Source organism: Etheostoma spectabile, chromosome 11, assembly GCF_008692095.1.
Source record: "Etheostoma spectabile isolate EspeVRDwgs_2016 chromosome 11, UIUC_Espe_1.0, whole genome shotgun sequence".
NCBI lineage: Eukaryota > Metazoa > Chordata > Actinopteri > Perciformes > Percidae > Etheostoma > Etheostoma spectabile.
The window spans coordinates 10,848,574-10,873,464 of record NC_045743.1 but is presented as its reverse complement, the minus strand read 5'-3'; the positions used below and the strand labels follow the sequence as shown (position 1 = coordinate 10,873,464).

Below are 24,891 nucleotides of genomic sequence, written 5' to 3'. Positions count from 1 at the left end.
CACCACCGCACAGTGATGTAAGCAGCCAACTCATTACAACTGATCAAATGCAGTGAACATGGTTAACTAACTTTTAGGCAAGACATCCATTTTTTTAAGAGGCATTACTTTAAAGATTACATTACTGTTCTTTGAAAAAAGGAGATGTGTAATAGGCTACCTTTCAACATGCAAACGGAGAGCAGAACATTTTAAAATTGAACTTTTGTAGGCTAGGCTAGATATCAGAATCAGAATCAGAATCAGAATCAGCTTTATTCGCCAGGTATGAAGACACATACGAGGAATTTTCCTTAGGTTGGAGCAAGCCTCCGGGCCTAGATAGATGGAAAGATTGCGGACTAGATTCAAATTAAGCAGCCATCAAAAGCACTTTCACCAAATTTTTCTCGTCAATATAAAAAAGACCAAAAAATGTAAACACTGGTCAAACCAAGTGTTGGAAAAAGTAGTAAGCCTATGCTGATAGCTTTACTTAGGGTAATTATTTCCATGGACTAATCGCTATCTTAATAGCACAATGTAGGCGTGTTTTAAAGTGAATTGTAATGCATACCTGCCCCTTATATTATTGTCCTACGTTATAGATTAGCCTACTGATGCATCAATGTCTTTTTTGTGGGTTAGCAAAATAGAAAAAGGCCTTGATGCATCAGTAATGCATAATCTAATACTAATAGTCCTATAGCCTACATGGGGCAATTTGCAACAATTCAAATATTTTTTGCTAATAATAAGCTACCTTTCTTTCTTTCTTACTTTTTCTTTCAAGCTAACATATCAAAGATATCTCCACAAGTTGCATGAATACGGATTTTCTAGAAATTAAAGCTATTAAATACGTTGTATTGTGGTTTTTTTGGTGCCGTTTCTTCACATCACCAAGCAACGAACACCTCCACGCATGTACCCCTGACTGCAGACCCGCAGACACGTTGAGGGGCGGGGTCAAACGTTTAACTCCGCCCAGTCTCCAACCGTCCACTACCCAACTCATTTAATACATGTGGGACTAGAAACCTTACTGGATGTGGCGAAATGCAACGATTTAAACATAATGAACTTAATCTTTGGTTTTACTAATTATGAAATACAATATTGACACATTTCACAAACATTAAATACTTCAATATTAAATTAAATGATAAAAAGTAGAATATTTGAATGTATGTTTATCATAATCAATTGCAACCTGATACTTTCTTAATGTTATCAAAATCAAACGATCATGAGACTATAATATATATCAGATATTATATAATGTATATAGTATGTGTATTATTTATAATATATAAATATAATATATATATATATATATATATATATATATATATATATATAAACACCAATAATTATGAAAATAAGTTTAATAACATATAACAACCATAATAACAACAACAATAATTAGATTAGATACTTTATTCATCCCACAGCGGGGGAATTTCCTTGTTACAGCAGCAAAAAAGCAAACAAACAGATAAGTAAACACAAAAGAAAATTATTTTAATCCATATATCTCATATAACGGCAGATCGCCTTCACACAGATCGCCTTCACACACCTGTTATCCTCTGGCGGTCTTACACAATAAAACTCGCTTAAGAAGGAGACCACTGGTTGAGTTGTGGGCTCATTCACTGAAGACATATCTACACTGAAGACATATCTACACTAAAGACAGATCTACAGGCTATCATCCACACGCGAGTCATGGGCGCTAGCCCCTGCACTGGTCGCGCTAACCGCGCTATGCCAGGGGGGACAGAGACAAAGATGTGCTGGGTGTTGTGGATCTGAGCTCTCCTTCATCTCCTGGTTGCAGACGATTCAGAGACCGTCCATGCACACAACGACTGGAACATTGTCCTTCAATGGAAATGATTTCCACACTTTCAGATTACTTGGAGCTAGCAGTTAAAGAAGGGAGTTAGCCTTCCAATCCGAACCTCAGCCTGCTCAACTTGTGCAGAAACATTAAAATAGACATAACAAGCTTTTTTTATTTGTTTTTGAAAACCAAACAACTATAAAAGTCACACTTACTTCCATTATTTATTGACTAAAAAGGGCTGTCCGAAGCGTGGGTGCATACTCTAAATTCACTCTGATATTGCGATGAAATGACAGGGTCAAATGCTGGAGAGTTTAAAGGGGTTAAACGTTGAGGGGCGGGGTTAAACGTTTAACCCCGCCCCTCAACGTGTCTGCGGGTCTGCAGTCAGGGGCTTCTCCCTCCACGTGCCTCATGTTTTTATACGTCACTTCCTGCGCGGCAGACCATCGGCTTGCAAATTGTCAATTAGCTTAAGCTGTTTCGCCCTGCTTCGTTCGTACAAACTTTACAACTTTTGCCGTCTTTAGATCAAACGGTTGTTCATCATCTGCTGTTCCACGAATGAATGCTCATTTATTTCTAAAAGTGCTGTCTATTAATTGCCATGCTTAAGTTGGTTTACTGACGCCACCACGCTAGCAACGTTAGCTGGCAAAGTGGATGTTAGCAGGAGAGGCTACAGTAACGTTACAAGTTGACGGACGTTTAGGATAACGGTAATTGTACTGCTGACGTTAGTCCAGATGGAGGGATCACTTGCTTGTAGGTAACTAGATGTTAGGCCAGCTCGGAGTGTGACAGATAATCATATAAATTTGTGAATGACTCTGAGGTAACGTTAGCGAGTAACGTTAGTTGCAGAAAAGTTCATCATGTCTACTCAGCTGACTGCAGAGCAGCAGCGAAAGATTGAGGAAAACAGACGGAGGGCTTTGGAGAGAAGAGCCCAAAGACTTGGACAGACCATTAGCAGCGATACCCAGACCTCTAAACAGAGCGTTGCTTCGGATCCTGCTACCCTGGCTCAACACACAGCTTCTGCACCAAAACGGTTTGTCCCGCCCTTCAAACAAGACTCACCTAGCTTCAATAACTACAAGCAAGGCCCAAAGCAGCAGCAGCAGCAGCAGTTATCTGCTACTAGCAACCAAATCTACCAGAGTGACTCTGCTTCTACGAGACAGGTAAGATCGGTGCTGTACTGTTTAATTATGCATTGCTTGAAGGAAAATAACAACTTATTTGCCAATATCTTGTCTTTGCTTGTAGATAAAAGTCATTGACCCACTTCCTCACACAAGAAATCAGCATGTGAGCAGCCCTGTTGTGTCTAGTGGAGGAAACTTTGGTGTGCCACAGCCTGTTCGCCCCAAACCTAACCTCCCCTCTAATAGCTCTGGTGGTGCAGTAGGCCCATTCTACAAGCAAACTAGTAAACCTGTCCAAAGTCCTGTGGCACAGCTGCCCTTCAACTCATCAACTTTGAATGCTGTACCTGCAAAAAAGCCTGTCATCTCTGTAAGAGGAAAATGTGCAGCTCACACAGAGGGCCGCTTCAGAGTAGAAGTGGGGTACCACACAGAGCTGATTGCTGTTTTTAAATCCATCCCCTCAAAGAACTATGGTTAGTATGGGCCTGTGAAACTATGTTGTTTTGCAGCTGAGTCTTGATGCTCAATACTTTTTCCATCCCACCACAAATATGGCAAACACTAGATCATAAATACATGAGCAACATTTTCTTTTAGAGTAATTAACCATAAACCCTATCAGTGTCTGAAAATTGAGAAAGATATTCAAAAACAATATCAAGACAAACAGACAACAAAAACTGTCAACATTCTTGAGCTGATCGAGTAATTTATGTATTTGCATCACACCAAAAAAAAACGACAACTCAATAGACGATGGTTATGCACCATTCTGCACCAAATAAGGCTTTGTATCAAACCGTATTAGTTTTTAAGAGGCCAGATACTCAAATCTTTTATCCCACCCAATATCGATTTTCTAAATAGGAACACCAAATTCCAACATTTAGGGATTTTTGTCTGGTTTTGAAAGTCCATCTCAATGTCTGTACTGTCTTTTACAATAATAAAGTATTCTGTTCTGTCTTAGACCCTGCCACAAAGATGTGGAACTTCAGCCTGGAGGACTATCACCAGCTAAGTCTGAACATAAGGGCAATATTCATGGGAACATGCACTTCATTTTTCCTCACTGTAGTAGCCTAAATTAAAGGCATGACAGAATTTTCTTTGGGCTGCTGCTGCATGTCCTCTGTCTTTACCCTGTGTTGCAGTGGTGGAAGCAGCTGCTATTGCCTCTGTGTCTTTGAGGCCTCTGGAGGGAATGGAGCCAGTGGACGTCGCAGCTGCCACTGGCCGAGCTTGTGACGGTGCGACACTGGGGGCGCTGCTGAAGCTGTGCAATGGCTGGCAGAAACCTGGAGCCACTGTGCAGGGCCAGTGCGTCCTGGTGTCTCCGACAAAGTTTGAGGTTAACGTCGGTTACCATGTCGACATCATTGCAGCATTCAAGCAGATGCCAACAAAGAACTATGGTAAAATTATGCAATTAACTTTTTTTTGTCTTCCTGACAATCTTTTGTTATGTTGTATCTGCATTTTATGACTTCTGATACAGGATCTGTTATTTACTTGTTGTGTCAGACATGAAAACAAGAAAGTGGAGCTTTTCAATTGAGGATTACAAGAAACTCTGTGAGTAACCGCATTTGCTTTATTTACTTGCTTTGTCTCTGTTATATTTGCCATCTTGTCTGACTGGGCTGTGTTTCATACCCAGTGGATCTCCTCAGTGGGATAGCAGCAGTGGAGGTGGAGCCTCTGCCTAGGGCAGTAGTCCAGGCTTTCTCTTCCAGGTTTGACGGGACTGAAGCCAGGTCTTTAGCCGTCCCCGAAGCAGACCTCTCCACCATCGACCCCTCGCTCACCTGCAGCCTTATGCCCTTCCAGAGGGAAGGAGTCAAGTAGGTGCCTTTGGGCAGCCATTAGTGCTCATTCTGCATGGTGTAGCCAATAACTTAATATAAGGAAACAGCTATTTGTCTATAATTTACCAGTCTTTTAATAAAATTAAGAGATAATATCATAATAAACAAATATTATTGTGCCATTGCTCTGTGCTGTGGCTTCAAGTTTGCAGATATAAGGTTGGATTAGAGTGATTTCCACTCACTGTCCTGCTGTAGGTTTTAATTTTTAGCACCTCTCTGTGTCCCTGTAGTTTTGCGGTGTCTAAACAAGGCCGTCTCCTCCTGGCAGATGACATGGGTCTGGGAAAGACGGTGCAGGCCATCTGTATAGCAGCCTACTACAGGTCCGAGTGGCCCTTGCTGGTGGTGGCTCCCTCCTCTGTGCGATTCACCTGGGCCGAGGTAAAAAAGCATTCTGCGTGTTAGAAGAAAAATGGTACATTACTTGGTAGATGTTAGTTTATCACTTTATTTCCATTTAATGGTGTCATTATCGGTCTGCATTAAGTCAGCAGGCACCCTCTTAAGGATATTCTTTGAATCTCTTTTGCCAAAAGCTCTTGCTTACACATTATAATGCTGTTTTTTCTGCTAAAGCTCATTTGCATCTGAAGAATGTTAATACTGTTCCCCAAGGACTGCTTGTACTCTGTAGGTCCCTTATCTTCAGTAGGGGAGATGGCAGTATTGAATTTTGTGCTTCCTTTATCTCATGGGGGCAAATGATAATTTGGATTTCGAAGCATTGGTTTATAATGGAGATGTGAACAGTTTATTTATTTGGCTACTTCATGGAATTATTTTATTCATAAAGATCTGCTTCACCTGATATTGCTGATATAGCTTGAACTATACATGTTTTACATTACATGTAATTTAGCTGACGCTTTTATCCAAAGCGACTTCCAATTTAGTGCTTTCAATCTAAGTGCAAGTACATTAGCTATAAATAAGCAAAAATACAAAGAGCCATAGGAAAATGAAGCTTCAAGAGAGAAAAAAAAATATATTATATATATATATATATATATATATAAATAAACCACAGGCTTTAAATGCACAGCCAACCACCAATCACAATCTATGTGGATCAATTTATGAAACAACCAAAGAAGGACTCGCTAGTCGACTACAACCGGAAATTTAGAGGAAGCAACATGCATGTATTATTAATATCATTCACTTTAGCCTGGATTGATAGTATTATATTAATACAATGGTGTCATGTCAGTCAACCAGCGTATTTCTACCTAATTTCCCTCTCCAAAATTGCTTCAGAAGAGTAGTCACAGCACTTACTGGCTTTGGTGTTTGTGAAGCATTAAAGTTCAACAAAGACTGGTTCACATAAGAACATTTTGTTTTTTTTATTTTCTATGTAGATGCACTCCCCAACAAAATCACCCAAGTAGTTGAGAATGATTTAGTATTTCTAAATAGAGCTATTTATGTCATCTTGTAAAAATCAAGCAAAAATTTCTTCTTTTTTTTAGCCAATCTCGTGCAGGCCTACTTTGCATATAATTTTAGATGTTGTTTTTTCTGCCTTTTAATTTGATCTCACAGAAGAAAGGTAGACTTGTGTTTGACCACAAGGCCATTATGAAGCGCACACATTGACATTGAAATTGAAATTACCACCTCTTTGTCCCTGTTTTCCTTTCACAATTTCAATATATTCAAATTTCATCTCAGGTTTCCCTTTTCTCTGAGTGTGTCATGTTTGGTTGCATCTCTTCTCTGCTTAACTCACAGCAGCATCTCCAGGCTGCAGTAGTGGCACATTTTGAGAAGAGCTTTACTTGGCCTTCTGTCTGTTAACAAGAAAAGACAACCGGCTCTCTAAATAGATATTTTGGATCAAACACAGTCCCGCCAATCAGGGGTTGGAATCGCAGAGGAGGGTTTAGTCGCATGATGTTGGCCCATTAAAGGACACTTACTCGTCTGGCTCGGCTTTTATCTGCACTGTTTGTCTTGTGCAGTTGGCCACATCTATTGCACAACATAGGAGCTATAACTTAATGAGTTTAAGCCAGGTTGACAGGCGAATGAAAAGCAAGGATAAGTGGACTGTCAGAAACATTTGGGCCACAGGGGATATTTTTCTTAACTACATGGTTGGTTGGTTTCCAAATGGGAACACTGTGATAGTAATAAATTGTATAATAGAATAAATTGTAAGTGATAAGGAGCAGTCAGTCACAAAAGTATTGAATTTTTCTATGGTGGCCATTAAAAATTTCCGACTCTGACTTTTTTTTCACAGTGGTAAAAGTACTTCCTGAACACCAGTTCTGTTATTCTGAGGAACTCTGTAGGGCTGCAGCTAATGATTATATTTATTGTCAAAATCTTTGGATTTTTCAGCCTAATTAATCAATTAGTTGTTCGGTCTATAAAATGTGAGTAATGGTGGAAAATGTTGATCAGTGTTTTCCAAAGTCCAAGATGACATACTAAAATGTTTTGTTTTGTCCACAACTCAACTATTCAGAGGAGTGAAGAAACTAACATTTTATTTACCTTTTTTTTTTTTCTTCATAAAAAATGACTCGAACTGATTTAATCGATTATTTTTGGCGATATTTGACAGTTGGCGAGTAATTTAATAGTTGACGACTAATCAATGCATCTTTACAGTTCTACAATTTAGTTTCACTCTGCATCTCTGACTTACTGGATATGAGTACGTATCTATGCCTGTAGGCCTTCAGACGCTGGCTCCCCTCCCTGAGTCCGGACCGCATCAACGTGGTGGTGAAGGCCAGAGACAATCTGCGTTCTGGTTTGGTCAACATCATCAGCTACGATCTGCTGAGCAGGATGGACAAGCAGCAGCCAGGGAACTCCTTCAATGTTCTCATCATGGTTAGCTGTGTGATTGAACTGTGCAGTGTTTAGAAATGGCTGGGTTTTTTTTTGCCTTAAAAAGGAATTACTGTATCTTATAGACAAAATATTTGATTTTGTCATTTTGTGCAGGATGAGTCTCACTTTCTGAAGAACATGAAGACTGCTCGTTGTAAAGCAGCCTTGCCTCTGCTGAAGGTGGTTATTCTTCTCTTGTTTATTTCATGTTTTATTTGGATTTGGACTCATTTTGTGACATACACCAAAGAGGTTATATTTTCACTTTTTAGTGACATGAACCTGTCTGTTTGAAGAAGCAGATTCATATGGTGGCAAGGTATAACCTTGCTTGGTAAAACCTGGGAACCCTTTACATTAGGTAGGACTGGGCAATTTATCTATCATATCAACATTGATATATGAAGCTAGATATCGTCTTGAGTTTTGCATATCGTATTGTGATATGACAAAAGTGTTTTCTTTTCCTGGTTTTAAAGGCTACATGACAGTAAATTGATGTCATTTTCTGAACTGACCAGATGGTTTTAGATGTTCTATTATTTGCCTTTACCCACTTAGTCATTATTTCCACATTATTGATGATTATTTATCTAAACTCTCATTGTGTAAATATTTTGTGAAAGCACCAATAGTCAACTCAACAATATCGCTGCAATATCAACATCGATGTGTTTGGTCAAACGTATTGTGATATTTAATTTTCTATATATCGCCCAGCTCTAACATTAGGTCACAAATCAGATTTGTGGGGGTTCCAGGTGGTGCAAGTAAAATTATCCAGATAATTCATTAAAACTCTTAGGACAAGATCCAGATTCACATACAACTGGCTATCATAGCCTTAAACAACATAGGCTGGACCCTGCAGTTACAGTAAGTTTGCAAATATACCAAAATGTACCCACAATCCATTCCAAAGTAAGCATCATTTTCAATGGTCATCAGTTGAGCAACAGAACAGTTATTTCAGCTACATGCCAAGCACTGTATTATAGAGCATGTGAGTATACATGTAATTTATATGGTCATTATTACTGATCTTTGGGCCAAGTAATTCAAGTTGGTATTCAACCGCTCAACACAAAATCTTGTAAGACAGTTGTTGCACTACATGTTTTCAAAAATGTTAAATAACCATTTCAACCATCTGCCACAGGTTCCGATAGGATCCCTGTACTATTGGACAGTTTTCCCTGTGTTACTGTATTTGAGAGGAGAAATTGTTTTGTATATGTATGTTGCGTGGTAACATAGATCCACAAATCCGTTGAAGCCAAAACATTGCAGCATTTGGCTAGTTGTTGGTTTGAATTTTTGCTTTGTCAGCTAGACTCCCTCCGCAGTGCTCTGATCAGAGTTGTTTTTTAATCCTCAGGCAGCAAAGAGAGTGATTCTTCTGTCTGGGACCCCTGCAATGTCCAGACCCTCTGAGCTCTACACCCAGATTCTGGCAGTCAGACCTACACTCTTCCCTCGCTTCCATGAGTTTGGGATGCGCTACTGCAATGCCACACAGGTTGCTTAAGCCTCAACAATTGTCTGTCCAAGTATGATGCTTAATACTGTTGTGCTGTAATTCTAGTACACCTCAGAGAACATAGAAGGTTTTAGGTGTTTCTTTAGTGAATATTTATTTATCCGCCTCACTCATATTTATAGGCTACAGATCCTTGACTGAGATGTCCAGTATTTGCACTGGGGTGGGACAATTTGACAGGTCTGCTGAGAACAGTATGATTATAAAGTTGAAATTTTAAGTCAGGGTATGTTGGTGAACAGTGTATACAAAGAATCAGATTTTGGGGTTTCAGCAGATTCTTCCACTGATTTTCTTTTTTTATCTCCACGCTTCTCCTTGTGTTGCTCTACTCTTGCCACCTAATCTCCTTAATTCATTTTGGTGTATTCAAGTAGGGAACACGTTATGTGATTTAAAGGCCAATTACATATACTTAATTTGGTCATGACTCATTTTGAAGATTGTGGAGGTTTTGCTTTGCTCTGGAAAATGATTTCTACCATTGAAGTCACATTAATATGGTATCCCCCTAGAGACTCTGACCAGCTGGAGTTAACCCAGTTTAATTTCTATGACGAAACCTGAGCTTTTCGGTCTTTTCAGTCTCTGGCTGGCGTTGCATTAAATCTAATCCCTGTGTATGATTATCAAGAACTTTGACGTTGGACACTCCAAGGGTATTGCTACCTGCTCTTGAGCCTCATATACGTATGTTGGCTCCTTTCTTTTATCCCGACATCTTCTATTATTTTACTAAATTCCTCTCACCTATCTCCTTCCTCTCTAGTTGCCTTGGGGGTGGGACTACTCAGGCTCATCTAACCTTGGGGAGTTGAAGCTGTTGCTGGAGGAGTGTCTGATGTTGCGCCGCCTTAAGTGCGACGTCCTCTCCCAGCTTCCCGCTAAACAACGCAAGGTCGTCACTGTGACCATAGATGGGATCAACACCCGCATAAAAGCTGCTCTGTCAGCTGCTGCCAAGCAGTTGGCCAGTGAACAGAGCAATGTAAGTTACAAATGTTTATCACAGTCCCGGGAAAAGCTAGAAAAGACACAAAATTTGTTTTTGATTTTTAAATGGAAGTATTCATAAACCTTAAGAAACTAGGCTCTGCTGAAATTTACAGCCTTCCCATTTTAGAAATGAGTGCAAAATGGATCACTCCTTCCATAAAATGGTTAAATTGGACAAAATGACACATTGAAAGAAAAGTGAATTACAGAAAATAGTAAGATCCTGTAAGACTAATATGTCAAGTTGGCAGAAATTATCAAAAATCTTGTAAATTATCCAATACCCTTTGGTTACCCTAACCATAACCTTTGTTTAGCCCAAGAAAGTTACATGTATTGGTTCTGTCCTCTTCACGTGAGGGAGTCCTTTTCAGGCCGTTAGCAAACACAAATGCTTTAAAACCGTCCCTGAATACTTCAGCAAGTCTTATTTTAAGTATTTATACATTCTGATGGGAGAATGTAGCTTAGCGTGATTGTTAATCCTCACACTGCACACACTAATGGCAGTCTTATCAAATCATCAATCAGAACTTCTTGTCTGTTCTTATCTTGTGCTTTTTTCAGAAAAGGAAAGAGAAGGAAGCCCTGCTCATCTTTTATAACCACACAGCTGAAGCCAAGCTGCAAGCCATTATGTAAGTACAGACCCTCTAATGGTCTGAGATCAGCATGTCAAATCAGCTCAGATGTGATGAGCTCTGAAATTAAAATGTAAAATGGATCTGAACCTTTTGTCAAGCCATTGTGACTGCACTGGATTTAAGATAAGAGTTTTAATAAATACTCAAAGGACTGAATATTTCACTGCTTTTGTTGAAACAGAGCTATGTTGTTTCTGTCACTGCCAGGGAGTACATCACAGACATGCTGGAGTGTGGGAGGGAGAGGTTTCTAGTGTTTGCCCATCATAAGTTAGTCCTGGATCATATCGTCACCGAACTAGTAAAAAAGGTGAGTCAGATGTACTGATAACAGACTGGACAAAATGGCTCAAACAAGATGGCAAGTCGCGCACCGAGTGACCTGGTATCAAAGAAGAACACAACTTCTGCAGTTTGGCAGCATTTGGGGTTCCAACCTAATGAGAAGGGAGAGGTGTTTCAGTATTAGTGTTTGGTCTTCAGTTTCTGAACGGTGTAGGCACAAGCCAACAGTTTGGTGACGCCGTCTGAGCCTTACATGATCCTTTTTAGTTGCGGTAATACCGTATACCGTGGTAAAATAGGGAGGAGGGTTAACGGTATCAAAATTTGGATACCGTCCAACTCGAATGTAATTTTGACATAGAGTCCTTTTTTTTTTTTAAAACCAGACTGGCTCTTTTGTGGGAGTTACACTCTTATTGGTAGCTGCAGGGAACAAGTGTGTGCAGCACATTTGAGCTTAGTACTACTACTACTTTTTGTTATTATAAGTTTAACAAAGAAGGGTTGTTGATTTGTATTGGCCCACTACTCAAATCCATTCTGGCTGTTTAATTTCTCATACAGAATGTCAGTCACATCCGTATTGATGGGTCCACTCCTTCAGCTGAAAGGCAACAGCTGTGTGAGAAGTTCCAGTACTCGACTAAGACCTGTGTGGCTGTGCTGTCCATCACTGCAGCTAACATGGGTCTCACCCTGCACTCTGCTGACCTGGTGGTCTTCGCTGAGCTTTTCTGGAACCCCGGGGTAAGCCATGGAAAATTATTGTCACAAAATAGTGTGTACTCATTGTGACTACTTTATTAGGAACACATTTTATTTTGTAGTATTTTCATTTGGGACTCAATTTTGAAAGAAAGTAAAAAGTGCAAAGAGACAGAATTTTCTCATGAGGAGTTGGGGGTGACCTAAACAGATCTTGTATCAATCTATCTTGTATTCCTCAGGTGGGTAAATTAATGTAAATGTAACCTTTGGTAGTGAATTGTAGAAAACTTTTAAAACCTGCTAGAAGGCTGGAAATGAGGGAACAAGGGAGGATAGTGCTGTCCTTGTGTTCATATACGTACATTGGGATTGAATTTTACTTTTTTAGCTGCTTTTTTTTCATCCAGACATCATGGGAATTTCCCACTTTATGCTAACAGTGGAGTTTGCAGTGAGAGAGATGTGACCATCACAGTACAATCAAAAAGGGCATTCTAAAATTGGGGAGTAAAGGGGAACAAATCTGAAAAAAGGCTTAATTCATTATAAAGTGATTCCTGTACTTCACCTCTGTGCCAGTAACCAAAGCCATGAGGAATCCTATTAGTGCTTTTGGCTGCTTCAAGCCTGAAAAATGCTCAAATGCTCTTTTTTTTTTCCCCTGCAGATTCTTGTTCAGGCAGAGGATAGGGTGCACCGTATTGGACAAACCAGCAATGTAAACATTCACTACCTGGTTGCCAAGGGAACAGCTGATGATCACCTGTGGTATGTGTCAATCAGTGGTCAAAATGACCAAATCACACTAATATTAAAACTTATTTTAGCTTTTTTTACTCCAGTATTCATCAGTCTTTCACCACTGAGCCAAAACTGTAACAGTAGGGGTTCAAGTTAATGTGGGTTGTCTGATATGCATATTGTGACAAGCAGTGAATTGTATTGTATCTGCGCTATTAGTATAAAGATGTTTCTCTTTATTTATCCAGGCCAATGATCCAGGAAAAAATGAATGTCTTGGAGCAAGTTGGTCTGTCTGAGTCAAACCTCTCAGACAAAGCGGTGAATGCCAGCTTCCACTCTAAGGTAAGCTTTCCATCTGTATATAAATACATGTATAAGCTTGTTTACAGTTTTTAAATAGATGAAACATTAACATGAGGCTACACTGTACAACAGAACTGACTTAGCTAAATTAAAGCAGATGTCATATACACCTGATTATTTGGGTTTGTTCAGGACCCTAACCAGAGGAGCATCATGGAGATGTTCCAGAGGTCTTTCACTGCAGATGACGACATAGATGAAGTCATCTTATTGGAGGCTGTGAACCATTGGGAGGACACCCCGCCTTAAAACAGTTCTTGTCAACACCATGGTGTGGTTGGAAAAAGCCACAGCAAAAGGAGCATCAAAGATTATTTCAGCAGATGACAGAACATTTCCTTGTTGACAAATTATATTATATTGTTTTGAAAGTCCCAGTTTTTTTGCCTATCATGACTAAATGCATTTTCTTTTTAAAAGCTTACAAATATATGGAAGCATATTTCCGATTCTGTAAGTTATTATAATTAGAAACTTTCTCAAAAAATGACTTACTTGAATTGAAATAATTACTTAGTATCTCAAAATAATAAGAAACACTCAAACATAATGACATAGTATTTAAAAAATTCTTAAAATAAGTATCTAAAAGTACAAAAAAATTCTTAAATTGCATAGGCCTGTGTTACTTTTAGAAAGTTTCCCATTATTTTGAGATACTAAGTCATTATTTTGAGAATATTTCTCATAAGGACTTACATAAGTTTTTAAACTTGTTTTTTTTCTTTTACTGGTGGAAATGGGCTTCCATACAATGCTTCAGTGATATTAATAGATGTGAAATATACAAACTTATACATTTTTTGTTACTAAGAGAAAAATAAATAAATGTCTGATGTCTATATCTATATCTTGATAGATAGTAACAGTTACTCAGGTTTTTCCTCATAAACCCCGGTACCCATTGATCTACCAGCGAGTTGCTAATAACAACTTTGTGGTGTATTTTATGACTTGATATTGTTAGCATTCTCACATACAGTAGTCACATTGACACTAGTATTATCCTCAATTGTACAAGGAAACACATGCAAGCCTAATTACAGCATAGTAGTATGGTAGTAAAATTAATAGATTCTTGGCTAGATTCAGCTAAAGGCTTCTTTTGAAGTGATCAATTGCTTTGTGGCGACTATATGTTCCTGGTCTTAGTCTGGAGTTTACAGCTGCTGTTGTAAGCCAAGAAAGCTTATAGACTGTCAACTGCTGTCAGCAGTATTACAGAACTCAATAGGTTTGCAAGTACTCCCTTTAAGTAATATGTAGTCACCACCTACGTGTCTATAAAACATCTTGTTTATTTCATGATTTAAGGAGGATTGCCAGATATTGAATTTTTCTATAATGTTACAAAATACGCAAGAGAAACAAGTAAGGGTGCTGATTCAATTTGAGTGGTCTGGATTGTCACTTCCTTCTGTCTGTGGGCTGCAAGGATTCAAATTATGTGGGTCACCTGTAAATTAAAGCGGAAAATTAGCTTCAGTCTTCTGAATGATAACCACCAATTAATTTCCTAGACAGAAAGAACCTGCAACCAATAAAACTGTATTATTGTTAAAATTTGTCAGCCGCAGGACTCCCAGAGCAGAGGTACAGGGGTGCAAAAGTTTGGGCACCCTAGGTAAAAATTTGTATAATGTGCATAAAGAAGCCAAGAAAAGATGGAAAAAATCTCCAAAAGGCATCAAATGGCAGATTAGGCATTTGTATGTCACAAAAAGTTAGATTTTATTTTCATCATTTACACATTCAAAATAACAAACAAAAAAATGGCGTCTGCAAAAGTTTGGGCTCCCTGCAGAGTTCATAGCATGCACTGCCCCCCTTTGGAAAGTTGAGACCTAACCCTAACTAAGAAATGGCAGTCCTCAGGAACAGTGGAAGTTGAAGCAAGATCTGGAAGACCAAAAAAAAATAGAGCGAACAGCTTGCAGGATTGTGAGAAAAGCAAGTTAAAACCCACGTTTGACTGCACGATCCATCCAGAAAGACCTGGCAGACACTGGAGTTGTGGTACACCATTCCACTATAAAGAGATACGTGTACAGATATGGTTTTCATGGAAGAGTCATCGGAAGAAAACCTCTTCTACGTCCTCACCACAAATATCAGCATTTGAAGTTTACAAATGAATATATAGACAAGCCTGATGCATTATGGGAACAAGTTCTGTGGAGCGATGAGGTTAAAAAAAAACCTTTTGACAGGATTGAGCAGAGGTACATTTGGAGAAGAAAGGGCACAGAATTTAATGAAAAGAACCCCTGTCCAACTGTTAAGCATGGGGGTGGATCAATCATGCTTTGGGGTTATATTGCAGCTAGTGGCACAGGGAACATTTCACGAGTAGAAGGAAAAATGGATTAAATAAAATTTCAGCAAATTTTGGATGCTAACTTAATGCCATCTGTGAAATAGCTGAAGTTAAAGAGAGGATGGCGTCTACAAATGGATAATGATCCTAAACACACCTCAAATACCAAGGTGGATTACATCAAGAGGCATAGACTGAAGGTTTTTCCATGGCCTTCACAATCTCCTGACTTTAACATAACTGAAAAACTATGGATAGACCTTTAAAGAGCAGTGCGTGACAGACAGCCCAGAAATCTCAAAGAACTGGAAGACTTTTTTAAGGACAAATGGGCAAAGATACCTCAAACATGAATTGAAAGACTCTTGGCTGGCTACAAGAACAGTTTCCAAGCTGTGATACTTGCCAAAGGGGGCAGTACAAGGTATTAACTCTGCAGGGTGCCCAAACTTTTGCAGACGCCATTTTTTTGTTTTCTGTTATTTTGAAAGTGTAAATGATGGAAATAAAATCTAACTTGTTGTGACAAATTATACAAATGTCTAATCTGTCATTTGATGTATTTTGGAGATTTTTACATCTTTTCTTGGCTTCTTTATGCACATTAATATACATTTTTACCTGGGGTGCCCAAACTTTCAAACCCCACTGTACGTCATGTAAACCTATTAATTTCATCCACAATGCAACTGGTCATGATTTACTTCACTGTACTTGCCAAAGAGACTGGAAGAGCAGTTTACATCTCCGTTTCAGCTGATGTTAGTAACATTATGAAGATCCATGGCCTCATTTTAATCTGAATCAGAAGAGATGCCCCATTCAGCTCATGGAAGCTATCTGAATTGTCAGATGAGAGACGTATTGACTTGCTAGCTACTCTCACTTCCCAAGAAGTATTGCAGTAATTGCAGTGTCCCAGTTCAGGAGCTGGCTCCTTTGAAAGATGCTGATAACACAGAGAAGGTCGGGCCAAACCCTCATCTCCTCCCCAAGTGCAAGTCTAGCATGAACAAAAAACAAAAGTAGCTGTGTTGTCTAGTTTCCATTATTTACATCTTGCAGAGGCTTTTTCATTGGTCTTATTTACTGCTGACTGATGACCAATAACTTACAAAACTGATGAGGATTGCTTGTGCTCAAACTGACTGGTGCAGATGGGATTGTTGGCTACTAAGGGCCGGGGGTGTAAAGAAATTTAAACTGGTTGTGTGTGCCTACATGAGCCGTTGTTTGTTTATGACGTATTCAGTCTACAAATGCAGACATTGAAGGATCAAGTTCTTGCATTGGGACAGCTAACATGTCAATGAAAACTTTCTTCTAATTTACTCACTTAATCATTTACTCACTTACTCATACCTTCATTATGGTCATTGGACAGTTCTTCAGTTAAAGATCTTGCCATTCCTGTGTTTTCATCAGCAGAATAGTCTTGGGCTTTTGCTGCAAATAAAATGTATCTTTATTTGAAGTCTCAAGTTTACAGTATTTTACTTTTCAACCATGAGAAATATAGCTGCATGAAATATTGTTTCTAGCAGAAATAGGCTATAAAAACTAATGAAAACTGTACATTTTTAATCTTCTTTTATTTATTTGAAACAAGATAGCGTGCCAGATGGAAATGTCACATGTCATATGATTACCTAAAATGGTTGTGTCAGTCTCTCCATCATCGGTGAGCTCTGCCTCTGAGCCGATGTCACCAAAGATAAAACGGATCTTCTCCTCTGCATGCTGCTCACTGGAGGAGCCGTGGACTGAGTTGTGGAGGATGTCGGAGGCAAAGCGGGCCCTCAGAGAGTTTGGGGATGTCACCTTAGCTTCATCAGGGTCTGCGGGGCCCATAGTGGCCCTCCACTCCTCCACTGCATTTTCCTTGGTCAGGACGAGCATCATACATGGCCCCCTGAAGAAACAATGACAGGATGTTCATATAACAGAATTTTGTGTAATATCAATTTCATTTTAAGACATTCCTAGTGAAGCCTGACTATTCATTCAGAGGACTGTGCTGCTGCAAATATATTGTGTTGAATCATGAAATACTCATGATACATGCTTGACTAGTATGACCAGTGATTGCTGACACATACTGTATGATTGATGAACCTTACCCATTCACTGTCAGTGTATTCAACACCTTTCAAACTTAGACTGAAAGAGTGATGCACCGGCCCACCTTCTTATTTTGTGTGTTTGTTAATTAATTTAATTAATTAATTTTGGTCCATAGCATCTATGTTCAACTGTCTACTACAGTGTGGTCATTGATGCTTTAGATATAAATGTAGCAACACATTAACACACATGACAAAAGACAAGTTTTACACTGAAATTCTATTACAGATAATGCAATTAAATTGTCAACAGCAACAACAGGACATCTTCTATTAAGGGTAGCAAAAAAACACTGCTCTTCAGCCTGGGGTTAAGTTAATCCTTAAATACAGTACATTGTAGGATGTAAAGTGGTAGCTTAGTTATCTTAGTTAAGAACACAAATTTCACAAATGTAACTACAGTAAAGTAAATTTTTCAAGACAAAGTTCCCAGCTTCACACATCTCTCTGGCCATTGTATCCGAGCAGTTGTGTAACAACCAAGTGAAGGGACTAATCGGAGCGGAAGATAACTCTAAAACCTTGATGTGCGGTGGAACAAAGAATGAAATTGAGATGGACTTCCTAGCCACTTGCTTGAGGCTGCCTTGATTTTAAACAGCTAAGATTACTGTACAAAGTGCTGTTAGAACTTCCAGCAGCAACAGGAATTAGGGCAGGTCTGCTGCCGTCACTTTGCTCTTCTCCTTTGGCTGTGTTCAGGACAGGTATTGACTTACCGACACATGAATTCCACCAGTTGGTTGAAGAAAGGCTTCTCTCTGTGCTCTTTGTAAAACTCCTCAGCCATCTCCCTCGATAGCACCATCTCCTTTAGCTGCGTTACAGAGAAACCACTGTCTCTGATCTTATCCAAAATTTTCTCTGTTAAGAGTGAATAGAAACTACATTATGAAGATTATATGATTATTTGTGCACATCTATACAAACACAAGTGCATTTTTACATTGTTTAAAATGACCAGACAGGACCTCTGTATTCCTCCATGGCATCAGGTTTGATCACTGCCAGTGTTTGCTGTTTAGGGAAGAAGAAGTTGATCTCTCGCTCTGCCTCTTCATGGTTTTCACTGCCATGCAGTTGGTTGATAGGCTCGTTCTCCACAGCAAACTGGGCCCTTAGACTGAGTGATGAGGGATACATAAGTCATCTTTACAGGTATGATTAGACTGTTATGTACCATCTATATCTAATAGCTAATATTTAATGGTTTTCTAGGAATTATTTTTGGACAAAGTAGTGTAATGTATTGTACTTTTTTCTCACTTTGGCTCATCCTGCATTGTCTGCTTCTACTGCTAGTGATTTTCTATAACTTTGAGACTGCCTTTAAGAATTCCCTTAAACTGGAGTGAACATTGTGCATCATAGGCTGAATGACACTACAAGTAGTGCAGTCACACGACAAAGATACATTTTAGAGACAAAGTTCTGTCGGAAACTGTCGGACAATAAACTTTCATCTAGTTGATTTCTCTCTGTGTGATTGTAGGATGGGAAGCATTCTCTCTCTTTAATCACACATTTTTAATAACAGTGAAACTCAAACTTTGCTATTTATTCCACAGTGACCTCTTTTTAACTGTGTAAAAAAATTGAGCCACACATCACTTACCATTCAGGACTCTTCTCTCTGGCTTTATTAACGTCAGAAGGACCAATGATGTTCTTCCAATGAAGGACAGCCCCCGTTCTCGCCAGAGCCAAAGCTAGCACTGGCCCACTGGAAATATAAATGTAAACTTGCAGTAACATTCTTCTCTTTAGATTTTTGTAGAGCATGTAATAGTTACCTGGTCATGCTTCGGAGCAATGCAGGGAAGTAGTCCTCCTCAACATGTTGGAAGTAAAACTGTCTGACTTGCTCCTCTGTCAACATCACTTCTCTTTGGAGAGCCACGATGAAGCCTGACTTGTGGATTTGAGCCAAGATCTCCTCTGCAGAACAATAGATATACAATATACACTCATTTGCCAGTTTGTTAGGTACAGCTAGCTAATGTGGTCTACTACAACATGTCTGCAAGAATTGCTACCTTCATGAAAGTTATAATGTTCAAAAACTGTTTTAGCAGTGTTTATGTATTGCATTGTATTAGACTGCATTAGTTTTAGCTAGTTGTACCTAATAAACTGGCATCTTTTATAGTTTTAATATAGATATATTGACATATTGTACTTTGAAAGTGTGACACATTGGTTTGCAGTGATCAATTACAAAAAAATCTAAACTGCATTTGTTATTTTACACCTTTGTTGTGGGAATCTAGAAGCAGTCCCACCATGTCAACATGAACCACCTTTGCATGTGTACTTGTGCTTGTGTAATTGGCACAAGCCCCACCTCTGTTTTCTCTGGCAACGTCAGGCCGGATAAGAGCCAGTGTCCTCTCCACATGCGCTTCCTCCCCATCCTGCTCTGTTATTGAGGCTGTCCTAAAGTTGGGGAAGAAGAAGGCAAGCTCCCTGCTGGCCTGGTCGCTGTTCTCACTACCGTGCACTGCGTTGAACAGTGTCTGTGTGCCGTATTGTGCCCGCAAGCTGCAGGAAACCAAGGGGGGGAGAAAGGAGAGGAAAGCAGATGGTTACTCAGCTGGTGCTCAACCAGAGAGAGGCATAATGTTTGGGTGTGTCTGACGGAACAGGCGAGAAAGTGCTGTCCATTTGCTTTCCCAGACTTAAGCCTGAGATTGTTTCACACTGTTGAAATAAATGGTGCGTCAACAAATGTCTATGCTATTAACATGTGTTCTTATATATAAAGACACAAGAATGATCTTTTCATCATACTGTATCTTACAGTTTAAATTCCATTGTTGTTTTCTCAACTCTTTTTCTGAATGTAGCATATGTGTAATTTCAGTAACTAACCTTTCTGGTTTATTTCTCCTGGCTTCCTCTATGTCTGCTGGGCCAATGAACTCACGCCATGCTGGCACCACATTAGTTGAGCCCTCAACCTGAGAGATTACCAGAACACGGGATGGACCACTGGACATAAACTGCACCAAGTCCTCAAAGCAAGCCTACAAACCCCCATCACACACACAAAGAAACAAGAGCATACACATATGTACAGTGAACACATTAAACTAGAAACAAATCTTTTTAAGTGTTAAATCAGAGCTTAGATTTACAAGGTGACAAAGAGAAGAATAAATTAGTACGGATTTATTTTTAAAAGGTTCATACCATCCTACTGTATTATTTCATCAACATTATTGCTTCACCTAGCCACCTTTCCTCACATGTTTTGTATTTCTGAATCTCTAATCTTTTAGACTTATCACAAACAGCAGGAATAAGCAAAAAAAGTTGCTTACACAGCAGATCTATTTTGAGCTCTGTGCAAAAATGCAGATGGAAGTGTGATGTATTGCAAACTAATTGAAATGATTTTTGGTCTCCCATTAGAATGTTGACTCAGAATTTAAATTGCCCCGAACTAACCACAAAAACATACACTAAACTGATCAGCAGTTTGACTAGTATGCCAATTAGTGTTTCTGTATCTGTCAAATGCTTTATCTTACATCTTGTTAGTTATTTTCACCATACCTCTTTTGCTTTGTGCTGGTAAAAATCCTGAGCCTCAACCTCAGTTAGCGTGCGTTCCTCGTGGGCCAGGATATCAAACCCAGCGTCTTGGATCTAGCCAGGGGAGTAATGTCAGGAGAATGAACTAATGTCAGCAGGAAGGTTTGAGACAATCTTGTCAGTGTAAGTCTCTGTGTACCTTCATAATGATCTCATTTGCCTTGCCGTGAGCAACAGCATCTGGTTTGATGATGCCAACTGTGTAGGATTTACCGGCAGGAACTACAAGAGAAAAGAACCGCTTGAGTGATGAACGGTAATGCAGGTTAAATGGTAAACGGAATCATGATGATGCTGGTAAATGACTATGGTAATCACAGTAACAACATTTTTTTACACATTACCAATTATGCTTTCTTCATTTTCTGACTCCTGTGGTGTCTCTTCCTCGTCTTTCTTCTCACCATCCACCAGACCATCATCTTCAACCTGACGGACACAACAAAACCAAATAAAAACACTGAATCCCTCAAACATGGGTGTGTACAAACATTTGCATACCTACTTTCTTGAATGAATAAAATACAGCTGCAACTGCTGATATTACTAACTAGTACTAATATTGATTAATATCCCAGTAATTTTCTGTAATTGTAGGGTTTAAAAATGTCCATCCCGGAAACCCATGGTGATTTCTTTTTACGTTTTGTTCCACCAACAGTCCAAAGAAAGTTCCTTTTCTTTCAAGACAAGAAAAGCAGTAAATGGTCACATTTGAGAATCTGCAACCAGACCATGTTTAACATTTTTGCTTGAAAATTGGGTCCATTTATCAGTAAACAGATGGACTCCACTGCAATCTAGTACTGTGGTTGTCTATACAGAACATCTTGCCATGCATGGACAACTATTTGCTACTCTACCAACGGGGGTGTATCAGAGTGGGTGTTTTTGACTTGAGTTTGTTGTCTTTTGGTTCCGTTTTTGTATAAATTTGTTCTACAACATAATAAAATGCAAAAAACAATTATCCCTGGCCTGAGTAGTTAGCCGATTAACTTATGGATAACATAATTAACTAATGGGCCTTTTATACAGCAATACATTTTTACATGTTACAGTAGCAAAAGTACAGGTGTAAATAATACAATCAATGACGGCTGAATTTCATTTAGCTCCTTCAGGAGCCTAATCCTGCCAAAATTGTCATGACTTACATTGCTGGTGTTATTAGTAACACCTGCATTCCCTACTACGACAAATCAAACGGCTGTGAGATAGAACTATTGTTCAGCTCTAAAATGAGCATATGTATGAAGGGATAACTGTCCTGTGTGCCGAGTATCTTACTGCTCACCACTTTGCGTTCACCACCTTGCTCCAGAACCGATTTCTCCTTGGCCAGTTCCTCCACAATCATCCTCTGAAGAAGAGGTGCGTTGGCCCCTCGCAGCACAGCCACCAGCTCCCCACCCTGTTCATTCAACACATAGACCTTTTTGTATTTTCAACCATTCTTTATATCATATTTAACTTAACAAGCAGCGACATACAGATATGCTTTGACTACAGCAGGCCCAGCTAAAAAGTCTGCAACAACAACAAAATAGGTTCAAGGATGAGAATTCTGATAAAACAGGATTAATAACCCAAATGAAATAACGGGCAGTAAATTGCATCACCAATAGAGAGATTGTAGCTCTATTTATGGCCATATTTCCTCCCCTACATCACACCTCTGAGCATGATAGAGTCAGGATAAAATGAAAAATAAAATATAGAAATAACCACAGAGTGAAATTATTAAGACAGAAATTGTATACAAAGGTCAAAAAGGCAAAACACACATAGCTGATTGCTGATGTAAAATGAATCATTAACACACGCACACACATTTACTGTACAAGCATGCACACACACTCACCCCATAAAAGAGAAAGGTGGGCTCACATTTCCCTCGATACTTCTCCAAAGCATCAATGTTGTCTGCCTCGGCCTGCACCACACACACACACACACACACACACACACACACACACACACACACACACACACACACACACACACACACAAATACAAGTTTAAGGTTGCTACCTCACAAATTTTGGTTTGAATTTAAATTCTTAACATTTGAAGTTTACTTGGGGCTTACTGTGGCAAAATGTAATAGGTCATCACCCAGTTCGTTCTTTATTTTTCGTAGGAGACTAACCACAGCTCGACAGGGACCACACCACTGTTGGTACACATCTACAACTATAGACAGTGTGTGTATGTGTGAGTGTGAGGAAGAGTGGTACAAGCATTTAATGTGCAGTTATCCCAATGAACACAGTGGGGCAGCAGCATACAATAAATTAAACTCAGGTCATTCACACATACTGTTTATTTAAAGTTACACCTATAACGTTACAACAGTAGCTAATTGAACAGATGCTTAGTGTTGTGGCGGTTTGTATTCACTTTTAACTTTTTTTTTTTGTTATTTGACATATCAGCAATTCTTTTACTTTTAAAATTCTTACCTGTTAAGCCTTTGGTTGCAAGCATCTCCTCCCACTGCTCTTGGTTTGTGACAGAAGCCTGGGCAAAAAAAACAACGAATTAATATCAGGGCTTCATAAAGACTTATGTTAACATAACAAACGACATTGTTGTCCAACCTGCAGACTCGCTTCTTTCTTCTTGCCTGCCATTTGCTTGGTCAAATTAAATGGTTATATCTTAAAGAGCAAAGCGATATTTTAAAGATAGGTTTAATTAATATGAAGTATGCCGAGTTTCTGATCACGTAATTAAACTTCTCAGATGCAGCTCGCGCTTGTTTGGACCCTTGGTTGCTAAGCAACGGCGCTTTCCGGCTCCGGAGCCATCTCACCGGGGATCTGTCATCTGACAGTAACCTACGTAAGATTGTCTTGTCGGCGTCGCTATTAATTAGCACCAAACCAGGTCGTATTTCCTTAATGCCACGCAGCTGAGCTGATGTTGACTGCCGTGTGCCATTAAACTAATCAGATGGGAGCTACAATGATTCTTCTCTATTTCAACCGCCCCCATGGGTCGCTGTTACAAAACTATCCCTGGAACGTTACAGGAAACAAAACCTCTTTGTTACATTTATCCCTGTTCGGCTCGAGTTTTTTAAAATTCTTGCATAAATTATGTGTTTGTTCTTTGGGGCAAGATTATGCGTCAACGCTTTATAAAAATTGTACAAATCATATACTATGTGCATATGTTTTTAACTAATGCATATATCAAGATGATTTAATGCAGGACTATCATGGATTCCTGTTGCTCCTCATCAACAAATGATCAAGTCTCTATAACTTTTGTAATTAGTTCACACTTAAAGGCCGTATTGCAGATTAACCACCACTGTTGGGTACAACTGTTGGGTACAAAAAGCATTCAAGATATGTAAAGATATGTGTGTGTGTGTGTGTGTGTGTGTGTGTGTGTGTGTGTGTGTGGTGTGTGTGTGTGTGTGTGTGTGTGTGTGGTGCAGGCCGAGGCAGACAACATTGATGCTTTGGAGAAGTATCGAGGGAAATGTGAGCCCACCTTTCTCTTTTATGGGGTGAGTGTGTGTGCATGCTTGTACAGTTAAATGTTTATTACCAACATGCAAATTGTACAAATTTGTTGGAAAATTAAACCTGCAACAGGGGCTTTAAGACCACACTTGAGTTAATTTACAGTTATTTCATGCAGCCAAATTAGCTGGAATATACTTAAGTACAAGTTTATTTCACACTGAATTTAAAAATTTGATAGGCAAATTGAGTATTTTAGTGAGTATAGTGTGTATTGAATTCCCCTGAAAACTTACCTTCAAGTGAAAGTTACCATAGAGTTACATTATTGTAAGTTTAGGATCCAGCATTTTAGAGCTTGTTATCTCACCCTTGCTTCATCAACT

The 24,891-nt window shown here is 39.2% G+C and overlaps 2 protein-coding genes across 5 annotated transcripts; one reads left to right on the top strand and one right to left on the bottom strand.

Moving 5' to 3' along the window:
- Window positions 1-2,250: 2,250 nt before the first annotated feature.
- On the top strand, window positions 2,251-13,589 carry smarcal1 (SWI/SNF related, matrix associated, actin dependent regulator of chromatin, subfamily a-like 1). Of its 3 annotated transcripts, XM_032529051.1 has the most exons (18): window positions 2,251-2,527; window positions 2,818-3,018; window positions 3,104-3,458; window positions 3,956-4,006; window positions 4,140-4,400; window positions 4,510-4,560; window positions 4,646-4,829; window positions 5,087-5,237; window positions 7,545-7,706; window positions 7,821-7,886; window positions 9,085-9,225; window positions 10,016-10,234; window positions 10,810-10,880; window positions 11,094-11,196; window positions 11,736-11,918; window positions 12,547-12,647; window positions 12,869-12,965; window positions 13,119-13,589. In XM_032529051.1, the coding sequence occupies exons 1-18, from the start codon at window positions 2,495-2,497 to the stop codon at window positions 13,233-13,235; spliced, it is 2,547 nt and encodes an 848-aa protein (XP_032384942.1). In that variant the 5' UTR covers window positions 2,251-2,494; the 3' UTR covers window positions 13,236-13,589. The 3 variants fall into 3 exon arrangements, with proteins under 3 accessions (XP_032384942.1, XP_032384941.1, XP_032384943.1); XM_032529050.1 differs by having other exon boundaries at window positions 2,252-3,018; XM_032529052.1 differs by lacking the exon at window positions 10,016-10,234 and having other exon boundaries at window positions 2,252-3,018.
- A 480-nt stretch (window positions 13,590-14,069) lies between these two features.
- On the bottom strand, window positions 14,070-23,967 carry nme9 (NME/NM23 family member 9). Of its 2 annotated transcripts, none has more exons than XM_032529059.1 (17): window positions 23,630-23,966; window positions 23,492-23,549; window positions 23,119-23,222; window positions 22,891-22,962; window positions 22,324-22,440; window positions 21,371-21,455; window positions 21,166-21,248; window positions 20,988-21,080; window positions 20,301-20,455; window positions 19,774-19,970; window positions 19,223-19,367; window positions 19,045-19,152; window positions 18,401-18,552; window positions 18,149-18,293; window positions 16,953-17,215; window positions 16,666-16,749; window positions 14,070-14,442 (listed from the first exon to the last, which is right to left on the bottom strand). In XM_032529059.1, the coding sequence occupies exons 1-17, from the start codon at window positions 23,660-23,662 to the stop codon at window positions 14,372-14,374; spliced, it is 1,965 nt and encodes a 654-aa protein (XP_032384950.1). In that variant the 5' UTR covers window positions 23,663-23,966; the 3' UTR covers window positions 14,070-14,371. The 2 variants fall into 2 exon arrangements, with proteins under 2 accessions (XP_032384950.1, XP_032384951.1); XM_032529060.1 differs by having other exon boundaries at window positions 14,337-14,442; window positions 16,656-16,749; window positions 23,630-23,967.
- Window positions 23,968-24,891: the final 924 nt, after the last annotated feature.

Coding starts and splice junctions, on each gene's coding strand:
- smarcal1 (XM_032529050.1), top strand. CDS start 2,707: ATGTCTACTCAGCTGACTGCAGAGCAGCAGCGAAAGATTGAGGAAAAC. Junction 4,007..4,139: donor GGAGGACTATCACCAGCTAA/GTCTGAACATAA, acceptor CCTGTGTTGCAG/TGGTGGAAGCAGCTGCTATT. Junction 10,235..10,809: donor TGGCCAGTGAACAGAGCAAT/GTAAGTTACAAA, acceptor TGCTTTTTTCAG/AAAAGGAAAGAGAAGGAAGC.
- nme9 (XM_032529059.1), bottom strand. CDS start 23,662: ATGGCAGGCAAGAAGAAAGAAGCGAGTCTGCAG. Junction 23,223..23,491: donor TGCAACCAAAGGCTTAACAG/GTAAGAATTTTA, acceptor CACTGTCTATAG/TTGTAGATGTGTACCAACAG. Junction 22,963..23,118: donor ACCTATTACATTTTGCCACA/GTAAGCCCCAAG, acceptor TGTGTGGTGCAG/GCCGAGGCAGACAACATTGA.